Genomic DNA, 26,344 nt, shown 5'->3' on the forward strand with positions numbered 1-26,344 from the left:
AATTCCAGTAGTCTGTTTTTGTCACAGTCTGTTTGTGCTTCTTAATGTCTACTCTGCATGTTTTCTCTTTCCACAGGCAGTTCAATAACAAGGCAGAGATCAAATGTTAAAATTTTATTTTAGACTTGAGCAATTTTGAAACACTTGAGGCTAAGTCATTCATAGTTGTCTGCCTTAGTCAGGTCTGCAATAAATGCTTGCAAATGCAATTTAGCCAATAACGCTCAAGAAACCGCCCAAAAAATTCATCCCAAAAAAATCTAAAAGTCAACCACACGTGAAACAAAAATCTTAAAAATGACCAAAATAAAATCAACTGTGGAAAGTTCTGAAAGTCACTGTTATATTCACTTAAATTTTTAACATCTGCATACATGTTCATTGATACACCTAATACCAAGATCCATGAGAAAAATCTTCTAATAGTAAGAAACTTAAGAAAATACTTGGTTTGTCCTACACTTGCTGAAAACAGAACTGAATTTCTGAGTACTGCAGTGTAACAGGATTAAGTCATAATGCATTCAAATTAAAAGCAAAAAAAAAAAATCCACCCCAAAATATGTAAAGATTACAATCACAGCAAATGTATGGGCAGGAAATTTAATACTGTGCTGAGCTCAATATCTCAAGATTTTTACCCACTGTTTTAAACCTTGCAATCATTCAGAATGCTCCAACTGTACTACCTAAGTATAGAATACAGCCATTTACTGTAGAAAGGAGAGTTTAGTGTTCATTTCCCATAGCACATTTACCTTTCTGTATTGCCAGATTCTTCTGTGGCAGTTTCCTTGTATGTTATCAGCTTTCTTTGAATGACAGGTGCAATATCCTTTAGAAGTGAAGCTCTGTGCTTACCTATTTGAAATATGATTATGTTGAAAAGTTGGACAAAAATAATGCTTTATCAAAAAATAAACGTGTATTTTCATAGACTATCTTTTTAACACAAAAGATTCTTTAATTAAAGATTAGATATGACATAAGATTTTCACTGCCCTGGATTAATTACTGTGTCTTTCAGCAAACCAGAATATGGAGGTGGACCATATGAGTTAGCAGATAGTTGTATTTTTAAATTCACTGCAAAGATTGAAAGTCCAAAGCTTAACAACATCATGTACAAGTGATATGTCCTTAAATTCTCTAGAAAAATGGTAACTTAACAGGATGAGGAAAAGTGCCTGTTGAATTTTATAAGAACTTGGCTTTTAAAAAGTAGCATAGCAGAAAAAAAATATTGTACAAAAACAGTTCGACTGACCTTTAATTATAATCACAATGCAGACCATAGCTGTAAGACTAAAAATCTCTTCAATTTCTTTGGAGAGAATGCATTCCATTAATTCATTTAAAAATGACCTACGGAAATAATAAAGGAAATATACTTTATAAATAATGTTTCCTTCAAAACAGAACAGAACACAACAAGCTTGTGATTACGTTACCCTGCCACCATAGTTTCAAAGATACCATGCAGGACAAAGGATATTTATTGGGTGACTGAAAATTATATGCTTCTTCTGAAACTATGAGAATATTTGAGTTAGCAGAATGGTAAACTGTTTGGGAAGAAAAAGTTTGTACACAGAATAAGTAGTTTTTATGAGAAATGAAGAGCTCGTGGAGTACTTTAGGAAGGATAATCTGAAAAAGGTACTAGATTTACTGGAATTTAACTTATGCAATTTGTAGTGAAGTTTCTAATTTCAATTTCTACTGAAGTTTAAAATATATTTATATGGCTCCAGTGTATTATTAGTAACAACTCAAAACTCTTAAATCTATTTCTATTTGTAGCTTAATTAGAGCGTGGAGTTCAGTTAATATTTTAGTCTAAAATGTGTATGTCATAAAAACAAAATGGAAATGTTTCCAATTCAAAAAGCAGCACTGAAGAGCATTTATAGCTGAATATAGCCCTGAAACACTTTCCAACTACATTTTAGGTATCAAAAGCATGGACACACTAACAACTTTTCATTGTGAAGTCTGAGATAAATACTAACAATACAATCAAATGTTAAGATGCAAAAAAGCATCTTAAGATACTCACTTTTAGCAAGAGATGATAGTATTACCAGGAAACTTTAGTAATATTTTGGGAGAATATATTAAGAAAAATGAAAGAAGGGAGTCAAGAAAGAGGTCTGTTTCTCTAGTCAAATGCAAGGGTGAACATTTTCAAGACAGTTTCAAATTTAATGGCTCTTCCTTTTAGTATTGCAGCACAATAGAGCCCTGAAGTATGTCGTTAACAAAAGAACCAACCTCCACTAATGATTCAGTGAATAAAACTTTGAAGCAAAGTTTGAGCTTCTACAAAGATCAGAAAACGATGACACCACTTTAAGCTCTGAAATCGGTATTCATGAAGCTGCTCGTGTATTGTATTAGCTTTATTGTATCCTTGTGGAATAAACTGACCAAGTGTCAATTCCATTTCATATCACCCTTAAATTGCTGACTGATAGTATTCTGCCTGGAGTTTGACTTTGTTACCACATTGTTTACTTTAGTCTTTCGTTCCATGAAGGAACTTTGTAATAGTATTAATCTGTAATAAGACTCACTGCAGAGACAGCACAGCTGCCTCCCCACCACCACCACAGGAGTCACAAGAGCCTACAAGCAGAGATAAAATATTTCAGAACAAGAAGCTATTTCCAAATACACTTATATAAGGGAGATAAGTAATTGGTTCCTACATGGTTTCCTACTAAAGAAAAGGACATTCGCCTAATTGTCAAATATTGCCAAGTGACAATATTATCACTGGTAGGGGGACTGAAATTAAAAGTTTCAAATTAAAAATTAAAATTAAAAGTAACTGAAATTAAAAGTACAAGAGATTGACTCATTAGTAACCGAAAACATAACAGACACTGCAGAACATGGTGCAAAATGATTGTGTGTTCACAAATTACAAGTTTGCATCAGATTCTGTAATGTCAAAGGCTTTTGCATTGGCACAGAAAAGTAATAATTTCCAAGATTTTGAATGATTTACTACTGGACTCCTTCACTACAACCTATAAATACAGATTTAAAAAAAAAAAAGCCTAAAAAGCAGATCTCAGTCCTGAAGGACCAGTGGAACCAGATGTATATCATTCTCTTGACTTAGATGTTCTTTGCACCAAGAAGATAAATTTCAGAAGATAGATACATGCTTATCAAAATACTGATAGCAAAGCGCTGGTCCAAACTAGAAGTTTTCTTCAAGAATGGACAAGATCTGATCACTAGAAGAAAAAGTTTGAGAGGAATTTGTTGGCTTTCTGTGCCTCTTTTGAGAAAAACTGGGTAAAGTCATTGTGTTTCACTGAAACAGAATGCTTCAACAGACAGCTGCCTCTCAGAAGAGCAAAATTTGTATTAGGAGATAGGAGACCTACTGCCAGACTCTCTGGAGTCCCCCCCCCCCCCTTTTTTTTTTTTTAGGATTAAGGGAAAAAAAATCTTAATCTCATGACAGCAGATATGGAGATATTCTATGCCTGCCAGGTGAAGATGTTAAGAATAGTTGTGCTAAGTCACGGAGAATCACAGGGCTTTTAAGGAATACCCATTAGCCCCTTGATCATTCAAAATATTCTGATGTGTACAGTCACTGAAATAAAAATTGAATACGAACAAACTAACCAAAGGAAGGATAATAAAATTCAGTTGTGACAATTTTAGCAGACATTCAACAAATATAGCAAATAAAAAAAAATAAGTCTTAAAAAATATCAGATAGCCCTACTTTTGGGGGCTTTTAGGACTTGGATACTTTAAACAGGTTTGAATGTTGTTATTTTTTTTATACAGCCATTAGTACATTTGTGACCTTATTGCAGACATTCGGGTTAAAGGATTGATGTTATTTTTGGTAAATATTTTATCTCTTCTAAATACTCCTATATTGAGGGGACTAACGTTTATCTTACAAGAGAAATCCAAGATGTAAAATTAAAGGACTCCATTATATGAACAGTCTTGTAAATAACTCTATGAAGTAAAAAACAAGAACAAACAAACAAAAAAACACAAAACACCAAAACATCCCCTCTCCCCCAGTCAGTATCTACAAGCATTATGTCAAGAGAAAGAGGTTGTAGTCATGCAGATGAATTTAATAAGCATCCAGTTCCTCAAAATTTATTTGAATTTAGAAATTAAAACTTTACCCAAAAAATAAACTATTCTACATTATTAACAACCTTGGACAAATTCATTGAGAAACATTTACCTGACCACATTAACTGTCTTCATAATTATGGTCATTAAACTGCTTGAAAGAGGTGGAAGGTCTGAAACAGTCTTTGGTATAGTTAAGTCTCTTTCAGTGGAAGCCTGAAAAATGAAAATCATCAACACCTGTAAATTAAGAAGTATATGTGTGCAGAAAATATCCTGGCAAATCTATACTTCAGTGATAATGCTAACCAAGACATATCCTTAAATAATTAATGTTCACATGTATTCTTTGAACACCCTTAAACCAAAAAATGTGTACAGTCCAAATTAACAAAACAATTTTAAATTAGAACAGCTAAAACTAAAACAAATGAACAGCATTTGTACCAAGGGAAATATTTATTACTAGTTACTATTTGTAAAGGCATAGCACACTAAACAGAAATTAATATCTTTTTTGTCTCCAAGTTTAAGTATGCATACATCATTTCTAAATATAACCTAGATGATAGCAATTCTCTGATTCCCTGTATTAGGTCTTTTTGGTATCAGGTTCTGAACAGCATGACTACGGTAAAGTTTCCTGTTTGTTCCATGCCAAAACACACATAATCATCATCTGCAGTAGAAAAATCACACTTTCTGAATGCAGCTCTATTATTCTAACATTAAGTTTAAGGAGTCAGTGTAAAAAAGAGTCAGCATTAACTTTACCTTCTGTAGCGCATAATTTATCTCTGCTACTATTGCATCTAGGAGAGTAGAGAGCACACCTTGGTGAACTTCTGGGCAAGACGAACGCCAGTACTGGACTGCATATATGAATTCTCCAAGAGGCATTTGAATAGAGCGAATTAACTAAAACAGAAGAAAAACTGCTGTTTGAGATTGCTTGAGTATAATTAAAATATTTCAGCAAACTGTTTTCTGCAAAGTGCAGATCACACCTTGAAAGCTATTGTGGTATTTTATTCACCAGGGATCAGAGAGGAAATCAGCAACGTGTAGAAAGTTTACTCATCAGTTTGGAAGAAACGAACAAAACAATGGTTGAACCAAAAAAGAACTTTTTTTCAGAAGTCCTGGAGAGCAGATCATCGCATTTTCCAGTTATCCACCTGTCTCACTACTATCTAGTCTCTTAAAAAATATAAAAAGCTAACGTTTCTGTGAAGATAGGACAGTCAGAAGAACTCTGGGACATGGTCCATATATTGAAGCTGATGTATGCTGAAACAAATAAAAAAAATAGCTATAATTTCTTCTCTCCTCCAAGATCATAACATATATAATTGAATTCTTTGCTCCGGATTGAGAAAAACCATTTTCATTGCATATAAGGTTAATAATCTATGAGTACTAGGGTAGTTCAAGATCAGTTGTAACAGAATGCCTTGTTCTTTATTTTACTAGTTTTTCCATTGCTACAAGACCAACATCAGTTAAAAAAAAAATCCACTGGAAATGAGGAAACCAAGAATAATGTTAGAAAAAAATGTATTCAGATGTTGAATGGGACAATAACCTCAAAGTAACTAAGTGTAACACCACTTCACATTTGAGTAACAAGCATGAATTCGTCTACATGTAGGTAGACATTTTAAGCATAATACCTGAATCCCTTCTTCCGGCTGTTTCTTGAGTCTGCATGAGACACATTCTAAAACTTTCTGGAAGACAGTCTGTACAGCATGGAGAAGACTTCCCACTTCATGTGTCTCAGTGTTTTGAGTCAAAGAAGCTTCAGTAATTTCTTTTAGAACACAGAGTAACACTGGAGTACAAAAGCCACCTCTCTCTAAAGAGATCCACAATATGAAAATTGTAATGAGATACCACGTACAAGCTCAGAACGAAAACTGTTACATACCATAAACAGCTATAGTTTCCAAGCCTAGACGACACATTTAGTTTCTGAGCACCTTTAGCTGAAATTTTCACACAGTTCAATCAATATTTCAAGTATAAATCCAGTGTCCCTTCCAAAAATTCTTGAAGCATAAAGATTGTAGATTTCTTCAGGAGCTAAGCTTTAATTCTGTCTTTACTGTCAACATAACTTTCCAAATGTGAGCCAAATTTAAATAGTGTTACAATGTTGTCTCCTAAGGCACACTGATACAAATTTTGTTATACACATAGAATCACTGAATGGTTTGGGTTGGAAGGGACATTAAAGATCATCTAATTCCAACGCCCCTGCCATGGGCAGGGACGTGTCCCACCAGACCAGGTGGGACACCAAAAGCCCCATCCAGCCTGGCCTTTATTTTTAACATTATATATATATATCAATAATGTGCATATGTATATAATCTGTATTTCAAATAACAGTAACTGGAATGTAACAGCAAGTAAGAAACATTAGTTATCAACAATATCATGACTCTGGACTGCTTCTCTGCTTGTATTCCGTTTTCTGAAAAGCTGCTGTTACTTCTGACCATATTATCGATGCTAGCATAATCTGTAAACACCATGTTTTGAGAAACAGACTCCAAAAAGCAACAGTGCTGTCAATATAAAAAAAAGTCATCTAAGCATGTAGAGGTGTTGACATTAGCACAAAATATCGTACCTGTTTGTATAACTGCAAGTGCTATATCTAAAAGGCATGCTTGAAATTTAAGATTTCCAAGGCCAACCATTATTAGATCTTTACACACTGTCAGGTAGTCCTGCAAAATAGATGCAAAAATGTATCAGAAAAAAATATATATATACATATTTAAAGCAACAGTTCAGTATTAGCAAAAAGTAGTAAAAATATCAAATCAAAGGAATCGTTTAATTATCTTTTACATATTGAAGTTAGATAAGGGATGGGTTGGGGTAAGTCTTCAAAAAATCTTCACAGTACTAAGAATTTTCTGAGACGTTATGTTGGATTAACATGTATAAATTTGTAGGTGTTTATCCATTTTCACTTTCACATTGCAGAAGACAAAAAATAATACATATATTAAGAATTCCTGCCTCACAGGACATCAGCTTTTCCTCAACAGAGTACATAGTTCCACAGTCCAGCAGAATAAGCACCTGTCTACCCTTCCTTGAAGGTAAAAATACTACTTAGTGGACAAATATACTTAAAAATACAAGTGATGGGATCCAGTGGTAAATGCGCTACTGCACAAGGTTATTATATAGGTATAAAAATCCTGGTATATATTTTTATGTTCTGGGACACTCTTATGTATGGATAGGAATACAGAAGTAGCATCATCTCCATCTTTGACACCAGCTGTAACATGTAAAAGGTCAAATTCAGTGTACGAGAACAGACAAGTGCTATAGTTAAAGAATACATCCCTTTGTTTCTTGTTTCCATTTTTAACACAATTCTATGTTCTCAAACAAATTTGAAAGTAATTCAGAGTAGGTGCACCAGATATGTTCTCAACCTTTGAAAAGCAGGAGTTCCAAAGAGTGTTCCAAACACTTTGCTCTTTCCTCCAAAGAAAAATGTTTCTCAAAAGGCAGTAAAATCCTCTGTCTTTTTCACTCAGGCTCTAGATCAGAGGCACTGATACGAAGCATTTACCCAGGCACATTATGACCTCTCTAACTATCTTGAATTGCAAAATTAAAAAGGGCATAGTAAAAGAGCATTTTCCTGCATAGATACACACCTGTTACACACTAAGACTAGAATACTAATGCAGACAGCATAGAGAATTTCTAAGCAGCCTACGTTTAGGTTAGTTGAGTCATTCAAGGACACAGATTGCAATTAAAGTTAGTCCAAATCTTTCCCTTGATCAAAATCTGCAAAGACCCATAGCTCAATGGTAAAATCCACACTGGGTTAAGTGATACATCAGGGAAATATAACAAGACAATTCAAAACTAGCTTAAGCATTATCTAATCAAATGCTTTCTGTGAAGGGTAAATGAAGATAAGGGATACGGGACACTCTCAGGAGACAATAAGCCTGTGGGATGATCCAAAGCACCTTCTTTGTCCCTAGGAATTGAAGGAACACTGATAGCAGTACTAAAGGAAAAAGAAAAATCTTGGCACCAAGAATAACTGAGTAACAATGGCTTGGTAATCCCACATGACATGAAGAGACATGCTGGAATGAGACAATACAGTCTCAACAAATTCGCAGTCTAAACAGATCGACCCTCCAGTGAGTCCCTGCCCATGACAGCAAATGCAAAATTTAGGAAGGAAGAAACAAGCAAGCAAATATCATTCGATCTAAATCCTGTCTCTCACAATCACACCACCTTCCCCACCCTCTAAGTCATCTTCTGTTGTGATCCAAAAACTCCACTGTATTATGCTTGCAAACATAAAATTGCCACATATACAACTTATAAATCAAGCTGTTGCCAATCCAGTAAGAGACCGCTAACCTGGATAATTAATTGAGAAACATTACTCTGTTTTGAAATGCCGTCCTCTTGATCAGTTGCTAGCAAAAAAGGTACAACTTGACTTTCTATCCAATCACCTGCCTCCTTCAGAATTGACAGGTAATCTTTTCCTTCTTCAGAAAACTGGAAAAAATAAACAAAACACAACAGAATTTTACCATTTGTATAAGTTCAATTCTTTTGGAATTTCCTTATCCTGTCAGCTGTAACTCCAGCTTATTCTGAGAAGATATAACCATACCTTGTTTTGAAGATGAATACTCAACCTGCAACATAGGCTGAAGGCTCTTAAGCTAGTTGCTTGATTGCAGCTAACAGAACTTGTATTGGTTGCTTTCAGAATTGAGTCAAGAACTTCCTGAAATATTACAGTTTACATTAGATTTTCTAGAAAGTCCTTTCAAACGTTTCTTCTCTTTTTCTCAACAGTTTTAAACAAAATATTTTAAAATAAGAAAAATAAGAAAAAAACAAACACAATAAAATGAAAAGGCATAATTTCAATTACTTTCATTTTGCAACATCAGAACAGATTTTCAGACTACTCCATACATTGCAAAAGTCAGGTCCCTTAAAAATGCTCAACATTAGATCTTGAAAATTGGAGACACCTAAAAATGATAAGGCAGTTAAAATCTGCCACCGGTAAACAATTTTGAACTAATGTACATCTAGTTTCAAATATTTGTCTGAAGTACAAATAAAAAGGAAAACCTTTTTATAAAGCAGAAGGTGGTATAAATGAAGCTTATTTATTTATTCTTGCAGACCTCTAACTTGAGTAAGGCAATATACGATATGATATGAAGCACCCTTTTATAAGCATTCTTTATGGTAAGGACGATAATACCTTTGCAGCTCTCAAAATTTTGAAAAGCTGGCTCAGCTTCTTTTTAGGTGCAGAGAGTAGGCAACCACGATTAACAGGATGAGTCAGTAAATATTCAATGTAATCAAGAGCTAATTCTGGCTTTGATTCCTGTGTTACATTGATACGTACTCGTCGTTCAGATGTTTTAAGGCTCTAAATGAGAATGAAGCACAAAACCGGTACAATAACGTTAGTATTTTAGTTTACAACTAATTCCAAAGGAGGAAAACATAGCATTGAAGAAGCTCTTTCTTAAGAAGCAAAACAAACAAAACAAAAATGCACAGCGAATTTATGTATTCTTATAATTCCTTGATGTATGCACACCTTTCTCGGGGTTAGCACGTCTGACAACCAATCACAGGCTAATTCCATTATATGTCCCACTTGTCCCCAGTGACACATGCAGTCTATCAGGGTAGAGTATTTGCTTTGGTCAGCTCCACTGTCAATATTTCTGAGTTTGGAGATCACACCACAGCTTAGAAGAAGGAAAGGAAAAAAAAAAAAGGAAAAAGATGTTAGCTTTACATCCATTAGTGCAGAAATAATTCAAAGATAATCAACCAATATAATACCAAAAAAAGATTCAACAATAGCTCAAAGACATACCACATAGATTTTACTAACTCTGCAGATCTATTTAGTGGATTAATTTATCCACACAATCATTTCACATGTCAGCTTGTGAAATATTAACAAAACAGTCAACAAGAGAGTTCTCGTCATCGCATATTGGATGTAAAGATAGTACCTGAAAGTAGGAATAGCAGCAGGGGGCATAAAGGATGCCAGAATAACCAATGGAGTCATGCAACGGTCATCCTATAATAAAAAAAAAAGGGTATGATATGATGTACGTGTACTGTCACACATGGAAAAATAAAGAGAGTACTCATTATGATTAAATTATCTCAAACTGAAGATTTTCTTCTTTTCATTACAAATGGAAGTGGAAAAAAAAATCCTAACAACACATGGCTCACACTGAGACTTCTGATTCATATTGTTGGAGGTCAATTACCAACTATTTTATAATTTAGCTTTCCGACAAACTATTAGAACAACCACCAAGAATTATAACTCCATTAGATTATATTCCATTGCAAAAGAAATAACAGCTCTAGCTTACATTTTCCAAGAAGCAGCTGTTATTTAATTTCACAATTATGACACCACCTAACTCTTCTCAAGTAACTAGTGCCTCAAACAAGTATTCATGCCAATCAGAAATTTTTTAAAGGCTGCTTTTAAAAAAAAGGGTGCTTAAATAGTAATAATAATGTAGAAATACACTACAGGTTGTTACAGCACATCATAATACAAAGTATAGACCACTACATAGTCTCAATTACATTACATAAAAGCCAATTTATGTGAGAAACTTTTCAAAAATAATACATATGTTGTCCAAGCTTTACGAATACTATCAAATGAAATAATTACCTATTTAGACATTTCAAGAGCTGAAACCTTTTAAAGATGATTTTTAAAAATAATATGTTAAAAAATATATCTAGGTTTTCAGGAAAGAGACATTTCACTTCAATCTGTAGTCTTTTAGAAAATAAGCCTCTGATGATGAGTCTTTTTGGATCCAAGCTGCTTACTCACTGTAAGAACATCAAAGTCAAGAGGTCACTTGCTAAAGCTGGATATCTTGTCTGCTCATCAGAACCTATCAAGAGGGATGTTACATCCTCCACCAAAAAAGATTAGTAACGTCTTTGACAACTTCCAAATGCTTTCAGGGTAGAAAGATATTTGGTCTATCTGTACTGCAGAATATTACGTAGAAATGAACTGCATTCCACTCCCCTATTATCTAAAACTGACTTGAATGTTTTTAAGTATAACAACCAGCATTACTCAGTATACTTTGCTGCAAAAGCCATAGGCAAAAACAAAGACTTCCACTTGACAAGGCTTCCAAATGCACTACAGGGTGCAGAAGATGATATTGGCCAATGTCAAAATATCCCAACCTGAAGAATAACACAAGAACAATTAAATCTATCAAGGAGACTTACCTTAAATACTTTTAAATACTCAGGAAGTACAGAAGCAAATTTTCTGATGGCATAATCTTTGGCATCTTCATTGTGATCTAGTGCTTTGCGAATACTTCTCCAGAGAATCACTGTGATCTCCAATAAACTGGCCATGCAGGCCACATCATTTATTGATAACACATCATTCAACACCTGAAATAAAAACACTTAGATGATGTTACCTATTATATACTAAAATACAAATTTGTTAAAATAATGTTTCAAAACCATTGAAAATCCTTGTATTCATTTCACAAAGGTGCGGCATTTATTGCAAAATATCAACTCCGTGATTCATTCATAACCTCTAACTCCATTCATCTTACTACATTATTTTTTTGTGAAAATATTTAATTGCAAAATCTAGCAAACTTATTTTAAATAGTGGAATTAGAGAAATATTCAAGTATGCTCCACATTCCTTCTATCTTATTCTACATACGTCACCAAGTTTCTCTTTTTGCGGGGCATGAAAACGCCATGATAGTGGTTTTGCCCTTCTAATTCCACAGATGTTCAATTGCTTTCCTTCAGATTTCTGTCATATCATTAACTGCCTGTATCTGAAATTAAGCACCACAGAGAAAAGATACCAGAACTTATCATAAAATGGACTTTCTTACACTTATGTTCTCCTTCTCAGTTTCTTCATCTTCATCATCATCATCATGAAGACTCTCTTTCGTTGCTTTCTGGATGCAGGCATTTAAGCAGCGCCGAATTGTTAGCATCAGTTTAGCTACATTTAAGTATAAGTAGAATAAATGAGGCCTTTACTATTTCTTAAGAAAGTTGTAAGTAAATGCTTCTAAGTACAATGCTAGATTCTGAAAAGCAGACAACAGAACCAGGAATAGCTGGAAAAAGATATCAAATTTCCTGGTAAATGAAAATGGAAAAATGGACAAATGTTTTATATAGCCAAATATGAAGAAATGGCAACATTATCATGAGGTTCTTCAATTTCATTGTTAAAAATGTCTACTCAAAAAAAAGTCAAATCAGGATCAGGGAAAGCTCCTACAACTCCTACATTCATCTGGCAGAGCTATTAATTTAATGAACGACATCTATTACCACATTTCTTCCAATGTACATTCCAGTTAGTTATAAAAGACGCAGTAGCCGAACAATTGCACTGCTTAATGCAGATCTCATCTTTAGATCTAAGTGAAAGGGTTATGCTCACCCTGGTGAAAGCACGACTAGCTGAAATACCCTAACACAGTATTTCAAAAGTACCTTACTATGGTAATATGATCAGTCAAGGGGCAATGGCTTCTTCATTTTACCCAAGTCACTCCATGCTGACTACTTTGTTTTTATAGCATCAAAATTCATCTGAAACATTTTTTTTCCCCAATCTCACTTGGTTCAATAACACTTTTATAAACTGCAGCTTTACTCTCTACAGTACATATATTTGTCGCTGAAAGCCTTAGACTACCAGATTATCAGACAAATATTTCTCACTTCCTATAGAAGCTTCCACATAGAGATCCCTCCAGAAACCAGCTATTTTACTTCACTATTTTTGCATGATAAATAAATATTGATTTAGACAATTTTACAGTATGTTGAAGGAGAAATGGAAAGAGACACCAAATAACAATATTGGCTATGAGTATAATACAGCACTGAAGAGCAAAAACAAAAAAAATTACTGTTGGAAAAGGCTATGACAGTTGTCATCAGAGTTTATTGCTGGTGTCAAAAACAAGAAGACCCACAAGCTAATATACTAAACCCGAAAAGATCTACCAACAATGCACCAGTGTGAGAGAGAAAATTTAAAAAGCAATTACATTGTGTGATTTTGGTATTTCCAAAGACTTACAATGGCTTGTGCCTTACCTATATTGGTGGGGGCAGTATATTCATAAGCATATTGATAGAACTTTCTAGCTGCTGCTGAATTCATCTGGATTAAAGTAACACAGCGCTCACACCACACATCCTCAGGCTGGTTAACGGGGAAGAAAGAGTTGAATAAGAGATTCACTATGCGTCGCGACACAGGCCGTGAATCAACTTCAAGGCGAGCCAGAAGATGCTCCATAGGACAGATTTTCCAAAACTTTAAAAAATGAGAAAAGACATTAAAGTATAACTGGAAAAAGGAAAAAAAAATCACATTTACTGTTGGCCACATCAAAAGTCTCAATAAATATGAATAGCATTTACCAGAAAAGCATGAGCATTTTTACCAAAATACCAGGATGTACTTCAAGTTGTGTAGTGCTTTAACAATGCTACTTTATCGTTCTGATGCTCCTCTAAACCTCCTGGTACCTTTGACAGACCAGTAAAATTCTAGTTCAGGCAATTCCAGCTCAACACAACTGAAAAGCTAATTGAGTTCCACACATATAGGAAGGAATTATTTACTCTAAAAGGATATCACCACAAAAGACAATTATTTGTCATTAATACGCCATGTTTTGTATTCTCAGCATGGAACAAAGTAGGACCAAAGGACTTAAAAGTTTGTCATGCTCCCTAGAAACGTGTATAAAGCAAGACCCTTTCCAAATGTATCCCAGATGTTCAATGCATCCCACCATTAGCAGAGTTCTAGCTTATTTGTAAAGCAGTAATTGAAGGCTATGAAATTCAGAAAGAACAAACAACTTGTTATGCGAGCAGTAACACTACTCACATTTGCCACTTTTGTGAAAATATCTTGAATTAGTTATGCTGTGCACTTCCAGATAAAAAAAGACGACCAAAAAAACCTCCCTAAAACCACAATTTAGGATTTCTTGGCAGTGAAAAATATTATTTTACTCTTGAGTAAAAATAGCTGCAGCAGCTAATTCCCTTGGGATTCCTAACTATGGGCATTTCTACTAGAATTACCATAAAAAGAAAGTGCTTGGAATACACACTGAAGTAACCTCAGGACTTAAGAGAGATGTACATTACAGGTTTTAAATAAATAGCAAGTTAGTGACAAAACAAACACTATTTTTTTTAACACATAAACCTGATCCCCCCCCCCTTTTTTTTTTTTAAGAAGATACGAATCTTTTACTATGCAAAAACAAAGCAGAGTGGATGGAAGTTTTCCAATATGCCTAAAGAACAAATAACGGCTAAAAAAGTCCCTAAGAACTTTACACCTGCAGTTGCAAATTATCTTTTTCCTCTGTATTTTATGGCATATTCAAAATAAGGAAAGCCAAAAAGACTGTTTGCTTGAACTTTCACACTGAATGACAGATAACTGATAACAAGACAGATAACAAGAATTTCTCATACATTTAACAGAGGCACAAACCTTGCTTTCTGTGTTTTTAAAAGACTACACACAAAGCAACAACATTAAAATATTATTTAGGGCATTGTTGAGATTGAATAAAACTTTTAAAAAATTAAGCTTGTTTATATTTTACTATACGGGTAAAAAATATTATTTTATTATAAAAATAAAATCTGATTTTACTATCAGATAACTGATACTAATGGATCAAGTCATGACCATAGATGTCAGTCCTTTAAATCATACTTGGATCAGCAAACTGCCATTATAAAAGCAAAGTCTGCAGACTTAAAACTCAGCACAAGTGCCAAGTACCTGTGAGGTTACAGAGTGATGTTGAAAGGGATATTTAAAAACATATAAGACAATTATAAAAATGACATGTAATCAGATTAAGGGAACATATGCTTGTTGAGTACTTTGAGAATAAATAATAACATTATAGAAATCATACTTAAAATTTCAAAAAAACTTTCAGAACTACAGTACTCTGATCAGTTGTTTCTGCTGATTCTGTGAATCAAGTGACATTTCCCCTACCAGTTAACTCCCAGGCACAATCTGTGAGGTTCAATGTCACAGAGATAACTTCTGCCACTGTACATTTACATCCTCATTGTAAACCTAAGCTAGTATACAAAGCTGAAAGCCCTCAATTCTGAAATGGCCTTCCATTTATCCTGTGTTCTGAGACTATTTGGGGGAATTTGGAAGCTACTGAGGTGGTCTAGTCTTAGTATTATGTCTCTGAGGTCCTGTGATCAAAGCTGGAATGCACACATTTGGCAAGCAGGTAATTCTCGTGTTATGGAGGGATGTGTTTCTGGAGCATTGAAGCCTTAAAATTCTGACAGACGGAGCATTTATTCAAAGGTTAATTCTCTCACGAACAGTGGATTCATACACATGACTACATCATGCATTTGCACAGAACAAGAGAGGCACTTCCTAATAACTAGGCTCAGCAAGAGACGAAACCACGATTAAAATAAAATAGAAAATTGAAATTAGTAAACCATTAACAGCAGAGAGTATCACCCTGTATTATAAGAGTCCATGGCAGAACACAAAGTTGTTTAAAATCTCTGTGAAAGATAACAAAATGCTGGAGTACCTGCCCACAAAGGGCAAATAAAAATTATAAAAATAGGTAAATAAAAAGTAAGAAAGCAATTCAGTAAAGGCATTAAGCATTTTAGAAGGTGAAAGAGTCCTGACTTGAGCTAAGCAGCTGTGGCTGTTCTGACTGTCCTACCGTGGCATGGCCACGAGAGGGCAGGGAAGACAGAAACACACTGAGAAAACGGTACGTGGAATTGTGATACCAACAACCACTGAGTAAAAAGTATAGAGAAGTCTGCTGGACCTACTGCAAATAATAATAATCCAGAACAAGTAAAAAAAAAAAATGTTGGAGAGAAGAGAACAAGAGTGTACTTGGCTCAATCAAGAAGCCAAATTTTCCACCATGTCTACAAAATCTCTGCCACAGCAATATCCAGACACAGCATTATTGCCTATGGTTACCTCATCCTTGAGGAACAACTGTGGAAAGCTTGCAAGTTCGACAGGAGCAGTCACAATTTAAAAACAAACAAACAAACAAACAAACTATATATCATTTTTAAAGGATTCTTCATGGACACCATAATTTCAGTCGAATTCACAAAATCATTAATAAGAAGTACTTCCATACTACTACCTACATTTGGATCAAAATCTTTAAAATGGATGCTTTAAAAGAGATTAACAGCAACAGAATCCACAAGTCTTAGAAATAAACTATCAGTTACATGCTTAATGACATAAGGAAGGGAAAATCTGAAATTAAGAGTGTTACTACATTAAATATGTATTTTTTTCTTTCAGTGCTAACTGCAGTAGTCTCAAAGGTACAATTATTCTTAAAATAAATACTTTGATTTTATTTCCTGTCTGCTACCTATGAAGCATCACTTATCCTACCTTAGCCGCCTTAGTAGCTTTAATTTTCAGCAGCATATCAACAAAAGCCACTCGCACTTTTTCTGAATTGTCATGAAGGCTGTGTTTAACTGCTGGCAAGAGCTGCTCCAGTAATGGGTGACTTAGTTTGTTGTCCAAAGTTATCGGTAGGCACTGCAAGAAAATAACATTATGCTAAATACAAATTTTAAGGAGTAGATTTGCAAAAAAGATGTAACTAAAAATTGTTGAACTGGACCATGACACTTCTAAGGTTAAATTAAATAGGGGCAGATTCTGTGCATGCATATTTTTCCTGTAGCATTCTTTCGCAAAAGTTACTTCAAATTTCCAGTGAACCATGTTCAGTGAACTCATTTCAGATGAAGCAGCTTTAGATCTATGCTGAGGCCATAGTCTTGCCTTCTAAGGACACAATGTCAAATACTTTCTGTGGCAGCAATAATAGCTCCCTAAACTCTGTTGATTTCAGATTAATAATTAGTCTCTATTTGCTGAGCTCCTTTTGACTCAGCACTTTCTGTTTATTCAGTATGGACCTCCACTGTAGTGGAACAAGTGTGGATTAACACAAAAATAGCTCCAAATTAAAAATTAATTGACACATGCACAAAATTTTAAGTGGAAATATAACTTAGGGAATTTCTCTAGGGATATGTTAAAACTAGTGACGCAGAAACGTACCAGAACCTGCCTGCATACTAAGCATAACTTCTAATAGCTAAAACGACTAAGTTACCAGGTACAAACAAAGTACAAAGAATATCAGACTAGAAATGCAAAGTGACTGGGATTCACAAAGCCAGACAGACATCATTCTGGAAGACATTTTGTTCGTTCTTATTATGTGACTTACAAAGTGTGCGCAGAATTTGCTTGTACTAGGAACTTTATTGCATCTGTCATTTTGCAGAATAAGTAGCATCCTCACCTAAAAGTGGCTTATCCTAGAAACTTTTGCTTCAGGTGAAATGTAGAAATGACAATCACGATTTTAAATTTAGAAAAAAGACTTACTTTAAAAACAGAGCATCGAACATCAGCAGATGTTACATCACATGCCAGCTCTACAATTAGTTTTTTTAAAAGATCAGCAAGAATTGTTGGAGGAATCATCTCCCAATATTTGGATGTTATCTGACTAACTCCAAGTATCCCTGTAGAACGGACAACTGGATAAGGATCTTCTAAGAGATTCTATAACAAACACAAGAACAATGTGAGTACATGCATTATTGCAAATCCACTGCTGTATGACAGATTTGTTTTTTTTCTGTTGTACTTCATTTCAGAAATAGCTAGCAATACAGTACTAAACTTCCATTGAATCTTTACTAATTAAACATAAAGCTCTCTCCACCAATCCTAGGTTAAGTAAGGATCAAGATCATTGCTCATGCATCTAGTCTTTCAAGAGCATTCTTCATTCACAGGCTAATAAATAATGCCAAATATTTCCTCTTCAGAGTCAAAATGGATCAATGTTGTCTGTTGTCAACATATTACAGACAGTTGAAATATTAGCCTATTTTTCTTTTTTTCTGCATTCCAGTATTTCCTATGAATACTATCCTAAAATTCCATATGTTTTAATTATACCAATGTTATTTTTAGTTAGTTTTCAGCATTTCAGCTTCATTAAAACTTACAAAAAGTTCTTCAAATTGTTTCTGAATTTCGTTGTCCATCTCTTCAACGTTAAAACTAGGATCACGGACAGGAAAAGCATCAATAAACAAAAATGCTGCATTTGATCGAACTTCTGAGTTTCTAGCCTGTTAGAATGAAGGAAAAAGTATATTTTCGGTAAGTACAGACCTAGTATTGAAAAGCATACCCTTGGAAATACTGCTCTCTAAACCCTTCTAGCAATCTCGTATTTCTAATGGAGTAGGTGGGATAGATTAGCTTTTGAATATATGGAAGAAGTTATAGTAACAGGATTTTTTTTTTACACTTTACATTTCTACCCATTCAGTAAATCCCAAGCTAGTAGTACAATAAGCTCTCAAAGCATTATCAACTTTAATGATCCTGAAGAGTCACAGTCTGAGCCCTTCTGCTTTGTGTAATGCTGAATAAATTAAAAGCAGTTGGGATTTCTCTTGGTCACCTGACATACATACTTGGGCTTAAAGCTGCTCTTCGGAATACAGGAATCTTGAATTCAAGCACAGCTTTTACTATTAAGCTTACACAGAGAAAGGAAATTTAATTGAAAAGCTCAAGCCTATTTCTTCAAGAAAACAGCATTTAGAAACTAAGTACCAGCAAGCCTGGAGGATAACTTATCCAACATAAACATATTCAGTTCTGCATCTGTGCACGTAAGTAGTAGGACCGTGTTTTTTGAGTTGCAGTCAGCTCATCAAAATTCTAAAGCAAGCCTCATAACTCTCAGACATTTTATCATTTGTAATCATTTTCAGGGCGTTACACTACACATTTTGCTGGCTGTAGAGCCCCAAATGTAAAGAAAAATGAAATAAGTGTATATTTAGACAACCAGTGAAAAATAATTGGCTCTGTGGACTCATAAATGATAGTAAACACAGAGCAGTCAAGGAAATGAAGAAAAGATGAAACCTAATGCATCTCAGGAAGAAACCTGAAATATAACCACCAGAGAATATTTTATTTATCAAAGACAGTAGTCTTTGATAAAAGCCTGTGCTCACTTCTCTTGGAAGGAAGAGAGAAGGAAAAATTCTGTTCAGATTTTGGGTCCAATTAAAAAAAAAATAAAGCATACATAGAGAGAATCTAATGAAACAAGCAAAGTAGGCTTAATCTTTGGAACAAGATAAGAGATAGTTCAGGGAACATCCTGCTAAAACCATTCTATTTTCTTCTTCCCTTGTCATAAGAATTATTCGGACAAAAAGCAGGGATAAGAAAAAAAAGTGTATAACCATGTAATATTTAGAACTAAAGAAACTAATGCCAAGTAAAACCAGGAAATCACAATTACTTTATTTACAATTTATTTTGTATTTCCCTTCTGAATTGATCCTCATTGGGGGTGGAGAGGGAGTTGTCTCATCACCAGGTAGAAAAAAAAAAAAGAAAAAAGCCAACAAAATTTTTGAAGGCCAACAAAATTAATAGCAATTCTAAATTTAATACCGTCCAAGTAAGTAAAGCCCATCTATACATTCTTTAGTTAAGGACTTGTGCTTTACTTGATTTTATCATGGATAATATAAACAGGCTAAAAGTGGAAAGATTATAAATCTTAATAAAGTCCTACAAAGATGCAGAAAATCTTTCAATTACAAGTTTGTCTATATTGAGGATTTCTGTTAAGGAACAAGTTAGTATGTGAATTAAGGGTGAAATAGCTCTTCTACACTAATATTTCATACGAAAATTAACTTAAACCCTCTTTTTGTACAGCATCCTAGATATTGTCTACCATGGCCATTCCAAAAAGTCAATTTTGATAAACTACATCACACTGAATTCCATTAAGCTCATTTTAATTCTGAACTGGGTACCCACATTTTAAATTCCTTCCTTCAATTAATTGGAATTTATCCCTAATGTCTTTGCATATTTAAGTTTTTAATAGAATAAATGCCTTCAGTTTAATAGAGTAGATGCCTGGGTAGAACCTAGGACTATTTTATTTCACAGTGACTCTTCCACTTAAGAGGAGCCTTCAGTTATTCAAATGATTTTTTAAAAAAATGTTTCTTTGCCTCTATGCTCGTACTACTTTGAGGAACTGACAATCTTTTTAAGCAGTATTTTAATTTTTTTGTTCAGTTTATTTTCAGAGCTTTCTTGTAAGTTTCATCTGATCTTACAAGTCCTAAAATTCACTTCCCATTATTTAAAACACTATTTTTCACCAGTCAAAGTTAAAGTGTATGATGATATAAAAAAAAATTTAAAAACACCCCTTTAAAGAAATCACTTTCTTGAACAGCTTGAGTTCCTAGACGAACGGTTCTTGACTTTTTGAGTTTGCTACGAAATAGCTTAATCACTACTTATCTCACAATAAACATACACTTTTTGGTTAAAGAATAATCAACCACTGCACAACTGTTTCTGCTATCTTTGCACGTAAGGATTACTTTTCATAATAAACATGTGAATACAGATAAAGTTACATAAGGGTTTATATTATAAAAACTTAAGGTTGCATAAAGGCCTATAAATGCGTGTAAATAAAAGCCACAAAGCAAGCTTGTGCTAAGTATCTGCAAAACAAACAATTCGGGAAAACAGAACTATGTATTACAAACATCCATTCTCAGTTTAAAGACTTAGAGAGGAATACAAGTAGTTTCATCATGAATACTTATTGTTATAACTGAAGTAGTTTTCCTTTTTGCAAGGAAGGAGGGGTAAAGAGGCCCCTTTATGAGTTCTTTCTTTTATATAACCAGTGTTCCAGAACAAGATTTGTTCCTCACTATATTAAATTAGGGGTTTGTACACTGGCTAAAATAGGAGCATCAAACTGGTTATCTAAAATTAAACTGACATTTCAAGCTTGGGAGAGGAATCCACACTACTAGGAACAACTATAAGCTTCCAGGCTAAGTTCTGTATCTTAAAGTACTGGTGTTTCTGAGTCACAGCAATGGTTCTCTAAAAATGGTAAATACTTCAGCAGTACTATGAGCAAAATTAACTATACAAAAGCAAGACAGTGGCCTAACCAAAAATCAACACCCAAATTTTGATGTTCAGTCACATATTTCCTTTCACCTATCACAAATAAGGTATTGAATCATCTGGAATGCACAATCCTTCCTTGTACTGAATCATTACATGATTCATATAATTGCTGTATTCAATTTTTGAATATCCTCCCTGTACCTTTTTGAAGTCTATGTTCACAATAGTTGGACTATTTTGCTATATTAAAGCAAATTCTCTATGACCTACTTGATGTCTGTTATCTTCTCAGCTAAAAGTTCTTTACTCCCTATACAGAAGCTGTCAATGTAGAACACAACAGGAAAAAAATAACAAAAAATGACAGAAGCAAACTAAAAAAACTTTGTTCTAGTGATGGATCCATTAGTAATATGAAAATTATGAATATATATGCATGTATTTTATATATATATACACACACACACGTATATTATTAAAAACAAGACATGGGAGGGATCCAAAATTTAATAGCTGGAGAAAGATAGCCTTATATTCTGAAAACGATAATTACCCTCAGTGCTCTCCAAAGGATAGGTTGGTACAATCGATAGAGCATTTCTTCAACTCCTTGACGAACTTTACTTTGTTTATGAAAATAACTCAGCATCTGACAAAAACAAAAAGACCACAAATATTTTGTACGCTGCTATATACGTTCAAGAATGGGAGTGTGCAGGGGTGGAGTTGCCTCATCCTTTACTTAAGACCAATGAGTTTTCCACGCTAAGGGACATGATATAACTAGACACATCAACTGACACTATATTTTATTAAAGAGACACAAAAATAATAAAAAAAATAGATCTAGTAAACACCATTATTTATTCATTATATTCAATAAACTTATATAAAGATCTACACATAAGAATGACAAGCATAGCTAGAGAGTCAACTTTGCAGGAGCCTTTTTATTTAAGTAAAAAACTTGTCATTTGTTTAAACTAATTGGCAGAAATACTTTGCAACAATGTAACTATCAACTACAAACAAATGAACCCATTTCTCTGATAAGAACAAAGGAATGCTATTTGTTAAATAGAATTATCCAAACAGAAATCTACAGATGTAATACATATGATTACACTGATGAAAATCAAGAAGCACCACCCCTTGTGAGCTGGAACAGTGCTTAGTCACCTAAAGCCTCTACTATACCTGAACTATGCAGGCAAAGAAGTTAAGTAGAAGACCAGGGCAGAATAAGAGAAAGGACATCGTGTAGCTTGGTATGTTTGTATGATATGCATACACTGGGCGTTTTGAAAAGAAGGCCCCTCCAGTGTCAACCTTGAATAATTCAGGTAATCCCAACTACAGCTAGACTGGGAAGTCTGTGAATCAGATCTACGGAAACAATGCTATAGTGGAAGAATACTTTTTCCTGGCTTTCAGATGAATTTAAATTAAGACATGATGTTATTTATAAGAGGCTATGTGACTATTATTTGTATTCAAGAAAGTCTAATCTAATCTTGCCAGAATTAATGGCAAATCACTACTGTGTTGCAATAGATTTCATTAGGAGAACAGTGAATGTCAGATATTTGACAAACAGATATAATCAGAAATTTGAATTCATGATGGAGGGTTCTACCTGTTGCCTTCCCCCTTCTTTTTTTGTAAATCTACTGTTCTTTCAATAAAGTAGCCTAAACATTGCTCAAGTGAATAACTGTTTTTTTGTTTGCACTTTTATTTGTTACAGGAACTACTGTACTCTAAAGGATCATTTTAAATTAAATTCTTGCATACTGAAAAAGAATGGGCAGCATTACAAATTTATTCCAAGACTCCTGCCCACCCCCACAATTCAAGAGATTTATTTACATCACTGTCCTCTTTCAAGATCATAAGCTTCTCTGATTTTCAATAAAATGAAATGCCCTGTCAAAATCCTACTCCATCAAAATTCTAAACTTGAACTTTGTAAAATCTGTATGTTTAATACCGTACATTCTTAATATAGCTGTTGAAATAACTTTATTTTCATATTCTTGGAAAAATCTGAAACTTATATTAGAAAATGAAAAACTATTTTCAATGCATCAACATTGCAACAGAAGCAATTCTGTGCAGAGCTGTGCAGCCATGAATAAACAGTAGGGGAACAGGACTTTCCCCTTCTCATATGTGGATTTGGCATTACCACTGAACATCGATAACCTTTTATAAAAGTAGGCATTCTGGCTTAAGTTCCTGAAAAATACTCACTGAGCTCCTACTCACCAACAGACTATGAAGTTGCTGAATGGGTACTCATTCTGTGTTGTTTTATATATATATATATATTTATAATAATCTCTGTTATTTATATATATAACATATATAATGTTACATATACATATAAGATAGTCTCTCTTTTTGCTTGTTGCTGTAATGTTTTAGGTCAAAAGCAAAAAAAAAACCACAGTAATTCTGAGCACTGTATTCCAAGTACTGGCTAATAATAAAAACGTGAATTAAGTTAAAAAAAAAAAAAAAAGCTAGTTCTGTAAATAATATTGAAACAAGAGCATCAACGAGTCAAATTCACGGAAGGGATAGCCACAGCTTCCTGTGAATGAGAGACCTTCCTTCTACAGTCTGTAAAACAGTTTAAAACAGTTGTTGCTCTCAAATTATTAGGCATTTCATTTCCTTGGGGGCAACCAAAACTGGTTACACTTGCTGGACCACGTACTTAGTCCTTTTCTGCCTTTTTATACAACATCACTAGTGGCAGATAACTCTAACCAACAGTAGGGGGAAAAAAACTGGCACACAGACCCTTATTTTTTCTTGACACAGTGCTACCAAGCACTGGTAACAGATACGTTAGTTAACACCTACACTTCTATGCCGTAATGGCTGAACATGTCTTGTACTGATAAAACATAGGATGCTTATACTAGTTTGCTCTATTTACTTGAAATACATTGGGTTAGGGGACAAGGGAACCCACTAGATATGAGACAGGATAAATATACTGGTATATCAAGCTGTTTACTGCACATACTATGCACTCTAGCTTCTACATATTTGGGGGAAAGCACGGGAAGTGAGAAGGTATAGATCAGATATGAGTGCCTTGTCTTAAAAAGCTTCTTATTCAACTTTGGCACGGAAATCTGGTGCCAAACTCCTCTTAATGCTGATCATTAATTTGCTGGTGCAAATTCCTCTTAAAATTTGTTCTAATGATCTGTCTTTCAGAATATACTACTTTTCAGATAAGTATTTATGGTGGGTTGACACCAGTCTCCAGCTAAGCGCTACACAACTGCTCACTCACTCCCCTCCTGGTGGAATGAGGAAAAGAACAGAAGCAAGAAAACTGGTGGGTCAAGATAAAGACAGTTTAATAAGGGAATGAAAGAGAGGTTTAAAAAAGAAAAAAAGTGATGCAAATGCAATCGCTCACTTTCCACTACCAGACCAATGCCCTACCAGTCTCCAAGCAATGGCTGCCTTCTCAAAATCCCCTTTCCCTCATTTTTTATTGTTGAGCATGGCACTACAGGGAATGTAATATCCATTTGGTCTGTTTGGGTCAGCTGTGTCCCCTTCCAACTTCTTGCTCATCCTGAGCCTACTTGCTAGGGAGGCAGCACTGAGGAAAATGATAGCCGGGACACCACGCAAGCACTGCTCAGCAACAGCTAAAACACTGTTTTAGTCAACAAACACCAAACCACAGCACCATATGGGCTGCTATGAATAAAATTATTTCCATCCCAGCCAGACCCAGAACAGTATTTCAGCTGGAAATGGAAAATTTCTACTGTATGCTTATGATCTGAGTTTGATGCTACTAGTTCATGTCATGCTTTATAGGATCTTACCTCTCTAACTTTAGAATGAACAGAAGAGCTTCTGGGAAGATGAATTCCATGATACATGAAATCCTGAATACAATTATGTTCAAGTATCTACAGTAAAAACACATACATGCTACTGTTAACACACAAGAAAACAATTATAAGCACTGGAGTGGAAATTTGACTGGGGCTTTGCTGTGATGCTGTAATTACACTTTTGATCATTCCCACGGAAATCTACAAAAACTTGGTAAATATTTAAGCTATCAAATATGTAGCCCAGCACATACTGAGTAAGTGTTTCAGTATCTCAGCTAACTACTGTGTTTACAAAAAAAAATTAAATGAATGTGCATAATTGTATAAAAAATTTCAGCAGCAGAATTAAAGGTGCTTAAGTACAACCAAGCCAATCACAGTGGCTAAACATTCACAGCATGACTTCCTTATTCCTTGGCAATGCTGAAGAGGCCATTTCCTTACGGAAAGGATTCCTTGAGGCTTGCTTAGGAACCTTTCCTAGGTTGAAAATTCATATAATCTCCCCATGTTAAAATGCAGAGTTATCCAAACAAAATTTCAAGCATAGTAATACCTCTAAAGCTTCTCCTGACACCTTCTTCCATGCTCTGAAGTAAACTTCTGAAATGTATTCCATTAACGATCTGTATTAACATATGGGAAACACTATCAAAAAAGCATCCTATGTACAACTCATAAAAGTAATAGCATGAAGTTTTTGCTTAGTACCATTATTATTCTCAGTTCCGTGAATCAACATTAGTTTTAGAGGAAGTAAATATCTTGAAAGTCTACACTGATAATTACAGAAAAACAAAGTTAATTGTCAATTAATGAACCCAAGCACTTAAAAAAAGAAATCTCTTACAGTAGGAAAGTCAAAACTTAGCACAGATATTTTAATCTCTTAATGAATGCCTTAACTTGTTTACAAATGCATACACAAATTATTTTAACTGAAAGCATTAGAAAGCCTCTAATTTTAATACAAAGAATAACCTACATAACATTTCTCTGAATAATCAAAAGGAAAAAAATCCATGCTTTTCACCCATCAATCAAGTTCTCAGGCTATGATCCTACAAGTTATTTCTTATTTAGACTGTCTCTTGTTAGAATCTTACCATACTAA

General features: G+C 34.3%; 1 protein-coding gene across 2 annotated transcripts in view; it reads right to left on the reverse strand.

Annotated features, from left to right (window-relative positions):
* NCAPG2 (non-SMC condensin II complex subunit G2) overlaps window positions 1-26,344 on the reverse strand; it is a 57,037-nt gene that overhangs the window by 17,389 nt on the left and 13,304 nt on the right. For both annotated transcript variants that reach the window (XR_013945918.1, XM_080578560.1), the window contains exons 8-27: window positions 25,787-25,856; window positions 25,216-25,302; window positions 21,906-22,001; window positions 18,370-18,495; window positions 17,738-17,917; window positions 16,721-16,873; window positions 13,348-13,570; window positions 12,117-12,232; window positions 11,473-11,646; window positions 10,197-10,267; window positions 9,770-9,923; window positions 9,422-9,595; window positions 8,813-8,929; window positions 8,551-8,694; window positions 6,764-6,863; window positions 5,799-5,983; window positions 4,900-5,043; window positions 4,238-4,341; window positions 1,268-1,365; window positions 759-861 (exon numbers count right to left, since the gene is read on the reverse strand). Coding sequence is in view for 1 of the 2 variants with exons in the window: in XM_080578560.1 (XP_080434686.1) it covers window positions 759-861; window positions 1,268-1,365; window positions 4,238-4,341; window positions 4,900-5,043; window positions 5,799-5,983; window positions 6,764-6,863; window positions 8,551-8,694; window positions 8,813-8,929; window positions 9,422-9,595; window positions 9,770-9,923; window positions 10,197-10,267; window positions 11,473-11,646; window positions 12,117-12,232; window positions 13,348-13,570; window positions 16,721-16,873; window positions 17,738-17,917; window positions 18,370-18,495; window positions 21,906-22,001; window positions 25,216-25,302; window positions 25,787-25,856 (2,619 nt within the window). In the remaining variant the exon portion in view is untranslated. The remainder of the gene's footprint in view (window positions 1-758; window positions 862-1,267; window positions 1,366-4,237; window positions 4,342-4,899; window positions 5,044-5,798; window positions 5,984-6,763; window positions 6,864-8,550; window positions 8,695-8,812; window positions 8,930-9,421; window positions 9,596-9,769; window positions 9,924-10,196; window positions 10,268-11,472; window positions 11,647-12,116; window positions 12,233-13,347; window positions 13,571-16,720; window positions 16,874-17,737; window positions 17,918-18,369; window positions 18,496-21,905; window positions 22,002-25,215; window positions 25,303-25,786; window positions 25,857-26,344) is intronic.

The sequence above is a fragment of the Anser brachyrhynchus genome, assembly GCF_964034855.1.
Source record: "Anser brachyrhynchus genome assembly, chromosome: 2".
Taxonomy (NCBI): Eukaryota; Metazoa; Chordata; class Aves; order Anseriformes; family Anatidae; genus Anser; species Anser brachyrhynchus.